Below are 4,659 nucleotides of genomic sequence, written 5' to 3'. Positions count from 1 at the left end.
TTTTTCATTTTTAAACTTTTTAATCAGCTCCGTGAAGAACATCCTAAAATGCTAGTGAGACACAACAGAGTATTTTTTCTTCCAGTACTAAAAAAAAAGGACACTTACAAATATTTTAAGAAGCTTCTGTATTCTCAAGGGTGGGGACCTTGAATAAAAAAAACCCACCTCTAATTGTGATTTCTTGTACTTGCATTTGGAAATGCTTCCTTATCATGAAAAATGCACGTTATTTTTTTTTTAAAGCAGTCTGAACATTATTTTTTTGCCATAATCAGTAATCCTGAGAGCCCAAACTGAAAAATTGGTAGAAGGAAAAAATACCCAAACTCTACAAAAGTCCCAGGATTATTATTTAAAAGAGAAAAAAATTTAAAAAACACATGGAGCTTTCTAAAAGTTCTTTGTGACAAGCTACCTTGGGAGCTCAGTTCAAAAATAGAAGTTGATGTACTAAAACAGATGTCAGTGCAGCTCCAAAAATCTTTATAAATACAGCCATTTGGAAGGATGATCCTGGACCAGAAGTTTTATTCCTTGTGTATCTGAGAACAGTAAGAAGGGGAGAATTGTAATGTTGGGAAGGCAGAGGTACACATGCTCACCTCCCAGGGTTGGTAAGGATTGCTGAGCAATGCCGCTTCATCTCCTCCATACCCAGGCAAGAGATTACAGGGTAGACAGGTTTTTAGACATCCCCTCCCAACAGCAGACTAGCTGACAGGCACCTGAGAGCAAAGGAGGCCTAGGAATGGTGTCAGGTGGGCCAGGTGAACTAAGTACAGGCAGGAGGAAAGCTCGAGTGGAAAATGACAGGGCTGGTGGACAGAGGTCCGCTCAGTGGCAACACATAAGCCTCACCTACATTAGGTGCACATGCCTCATCTCAGTTGTCGTAATTGTCTCTGTAATTTCCTCCAGAGTAGCGGTCATAACCACCCTGGCTTCTGGGAGAAAACATACATGGCAGTTAGAAAGAACATATCCTAGAAACCCTGGTATTAAAAACCACACATATTTACATATCCTGTCACGTTCTGTTATTATTACACTGTAACATGTAAATCACGTATCAAACACATACTGTACAGAAATCACATAATTACGTGACATGTAACTTGCACATAGCCTATTACACACACAACACATACAACCAACAAAACATGATAAACATGTTATTACCACCTACCATATTATAATTTCATTATCTTACAATTTACTAGTGCATCATACACACCTCAAAACAGTATCACACTTAAAACCTCATTACAATCCATAAAAACTGATACTAGTGAACACCAAAATCAAGTATGTATGAACTCCCAGGCAGCTGAGCTCTTAAGAAGAAAGCAGCACCACCAGAGTGCCCCAATCCCTTGGCTACCCACCTGCCACCATAGTCTCTGGTCCTTCCATATCCATACCCATATCCTCCAGGTCGACTGTCATATCTGCCACTCCCATAGCCCTGGTCCCCACCACCTACAGTAGATTAAGAAAAAGTTGAAAAGCAGCCGTCTAGACATAAGTCACTAATAAGCCACTCTCCCCCATATCCACACTTACCACTGCACTTACCTCTAGAGTAGCTGCGACCACGCCCATGGGCCCCAAAGGCACCCCCTCTAGTTCCCCTGGCCGACTTGCCCGCGTGATCCACACGGATCTGGCGACCATCCAGAGACTACGTGTGGGGAGACACAAGGAGGATGGGTTGGTGGTCAAACAGGGCAGTGGGGAAGGAAGAATGGGTAGGGCAGGTGGGCTTTTGCCCAGAAATTCCTGCTGGGCACCAGGTTCTGGGTGCCATGTTCCAGAATAAGCTCCTTTCACCAGAATGGCTTTATCAGGAGCTATAGAATCCCACAAAATGACCTGAATCCACCGTGTTCCCCCTGCTACTACTTACATCTTGACTGAACTCAGGCTGAGTTCTCCTCCCCACTCCTACAAGCTGCCCCACTATTAGGGCTAGACAGACACCTCTCTTGGTTTGAGACTTCAGAGTCCATCCCAGAAGACTCACGAGGTCCTCTCCGGGCCAGGCCCGCAGGTCTGCAGACTCTACTACCTAAGCCCAGGGCAGGTCAACCATCCACAGGTGGCTTCTCGGCCTCATGCAGGACCAGTCGTCGCCTCCCAGGCAGCCCGGCTCTGTCTGCCGCTGCCCTCCACCCCCTAGAACAGAAGGCAGTCACGCTCCTGTGAGTGGGCACTGCGGGCTTTGGTGGCCGCGATGCCCCTAGCAGACACAGAGGGAAAAACAGAAAGAATGGTGCAAGTGGCAGATGGGGGCAGGGCCCCTATGCAGGTAGGAGACCTCACCTCTCCATTCATGGCTCTCATGGCATCTGAGGCATGCTCTGGATTGGTGAAGGTGATGAAACCAAAACCCCGGGATCGCTGAGTCTCCCGGTCCTTGACAACAACCACTGGGGAAAAAGAGAAAAATGTGGGTAGGAAGAAACATAAGCCGGCAAAGGGTGTCCCGTAGAGAACAGACCCCTCCCACCACTCCTCAACTGAAAATTAGGGGGTTCTTGCAAGATTACCTTAGAACTAGGAACAACAAAAAAAGGAATATGTGTAAGTCTAGGGTCCTGATTTTTCTTCTTCTGTTTCTTGAAACTCAAAGGCCCCAGACTTTCAAACACCCAACTCATCATACAACTAGCCCATATCTCACCCTCCGAAATAGGACCGAAGCTGCTGAAGTGGTCTTCAAGAGCCTGTTCGTCGGTGTTGAAGTTGAGTCCTCCCACGAAAAGCTTCCCTTCTTCAGAAGACATGGCCGTCAATTTGAGTACTGCAAATAGAGTACGAAAAAGGGTGGGAGAAACCGTAGAGATGAAAGAGAGAAAAAATGAAAAAAGCAGGACCACGAAAGGATAAACAAAGAGGAAGACTACAAAAAAGAGAAAACAGAGAGACACCTGAACACGGACCTAGAAGAACAGCGGAAAAGCCGGGAATCGGCAGAGCCGGATCAGGGAAGCAGCCATTTGGGGGCGGCCTTCGCGCATGCTCAAATCACCACCACCACGCCCGTCATTTTGTGCCACTGCGCAGGGTCCGATCACCCTTGCGTTCCCTCCGCGCCGGCAGAACAAGATGGCGGCGGTCACGTGGTGGTGGGGGAAGGGCACCCGCAAATCTCGGCTGTCGCGCGGTCCCTCCCGCCACAGACGTCGCCAGTCCCTCCCAGCATTCATCGCACTCGGATATAAGGAGCCAGCCTCCCACCAAAAGAAAAAAGTTTCATCTCTCAGTACGGACCTACTCACTCGGGAGAAGCCCAAGCCTACGTGTCAGAAGCCGCTGCTCTCCCCACTCGCGCACCTAGCTCCTGGCTGGCGCGTCGCACATCAGTGAGGCCAGGAGCAGCCGGCCCACAAGATACGCGCTGCTTACCTGCAAATTATGCAAAAGAACTGGAAGAACAGCTACCGTGCAGGAGCGGAGAGACTGGGGAGATTGCCGCGCAGGAAGACGCTTGATAAAGCGCACGTAGCATGCACGTCACGAAACGTCCCCCGCGCGCACCGGCGTTCATGCTCATTGGCTGAAGCCAGCAAGGGGGTGGGAGGAAGGGATGGCAGAGCAGACGGACCAATAAGCTCAGCATGCTTCCGGAAAGGGAGGCGAGCCTTGTGCGATTGGTGCACTGTGGAGTCCGTATCCATTCGCGGGCCCAGCAGTGCGCCGGAGCCTTTTCGCTCTGATATCCTTTTCCGGCCCTGACGTCACCCTGGCTGTCCTTGACGTCATATCGTCCATTGGTTCTGGCGTCTTCCTCTCCATCTCAGTCGTCTTCCTGTAGGTCCCCATGACGTAATTACTGTAACCTCCTTCACCCCCCCAGTTCTCTCGTATTCCTCAAGGATCGGATGTTTTATCCCCTACTTTACCTGTCGTCCTCACCCTTCACAGTCCTTAACGTCAGATCCTCTGTTTTCTCAGTGTGTGATGCTGATCCCTACGTTTTCTCTGCCCAACATCTAGCCGCCTGTCATGGGATCCTTTTTCCTGGCATCATTCCTTCTCATTTCTGACTTCAGCCCTCCTCCTTATCTGACTGCCTCCCGAAGTCAGTCTCTTGATTTCCCTGCTGGTAGACTGCCCGAGATGCTTTCTACAAAACAGCATGCCCCAGTCTTCAGAGGGAGTAAATTCCAATCCACAAAACAATTTTTGTTATCATGGAGGGTCCCTGAGCCCTTGACCCGTAAAGACTTTCACAGTACACAGTGGACCTGTCCAGCTTTCAGAGTTTCTGAGCTCCCCCTCAAGGAAGACTGGGTTACTCTGCTCTCAGAAACTCTACATTTCCAAGTCCTTCTAAGGGTCAGCGCTCCAAATACAGACTAGATTTGTTAACTTTTGGAGTACACAATTGTATGCATCCACAAAATGAACTTGTCTGGCTTTTGCCATATCCAGGCCTCCTATGCTCAGGATGGACATGAATAGATTTCACATGGTGCATATACATAATAGTCTTAGGTAGCCCTCAGGGAATCTGAGGCCCCATGCAAAAAGAAGTACCCGTTTGACTCTCAAAGTGAGCTCTGATCATATTCTATGGTTCATAACACATCTTCATTGTTGTTACACAAAAAGCCCCTCATTTTATTTATTCTCTTTTAATCCTGCACCCAA

General features: G+C 48.6%; 1 protein-coding gene across 2 annotated transcripts; it reads right to left on the bottom strand.

Moving 5' to 3' along the window:
- Positions 1-3,542, bottom strand: RBM3 (RNA binding motif protein 3). 2 transcript variants are annotated; one of them, XM_032843077.1, is made up of 7 exons: positions 3,412-3,542; positions 2,687-2,806; positions 2,326-2,432; positions 1,579-1,684; positions 1,389-1,482; positions 862-944; positions 1-545 (listed from the first exon to the last, which is right to left on the bottom strand). In XM_032843077.1, the coding sequence occupies exons 2-6, from the start codon at positions 2,787-2,789 to the stop codon at positions 887-889; spliced, it is 468 nt and encodes a 155-aa protein (XP_032698968.1). In that variant the 5' UTR covers positions 2,790-2,806; positions 3,412-3,542; the 3' UTR covers positions 1-545; positions 862-886. The 2 variants fall into 2 exon arrangements, with proteins under 2 accessions (XP_032698968.1, XP_032698967.1); XM_032843076.1 differs by having other exon boundaries at positions 862-947; positions 3,412-3,541.
- Positions 3,543-4,659: the final 1,117 nt, after the last annotated feature.

This window comes from Lontra canadensis, unplaced genomic scaffold (assembly GCF_010015895.1).
Source record: "Lontra canadensis isolate GAN:19392208 unplaced genomic scaffold, GSC_riverotter_1.0 scaffold134, whole genome shotgun sequence".
NCBI lineage: Eukaryota > Metazoa > Chordata > Mammalia > Carnivora > Mustelidae > Lontra > Lontra canadensis.
The sequence above is the reverse complement of the archived record's forward strand: the minus strand, read 5'-3'. Positions and strand labels throughout refer to the sequence as shown.

Coding starts and splice junctions, on each gene's coding strand:
- RBM3 (XM_032843076.1), bottom strand. CDS start 2,789: ATGTCTTCTGAAGAAGGGAAGCTTTTCGTGGGAGGACTCAACTTCAAC. Junction 2,433..2,686: donor CTTCGGTCCTATTTCGGAGG/GTGAGATATGGG, acceptor CTTTTTCCCCAG/TGGTTGTTGTCAAGGACCGG. Junction 1,685..2,325: donor TGAGAGCCATGAATGGAGAG/GTGAGGTCTCCT, acceptor CCCCACACGTAG/TCTCTGGATGGTCGCCAGAT.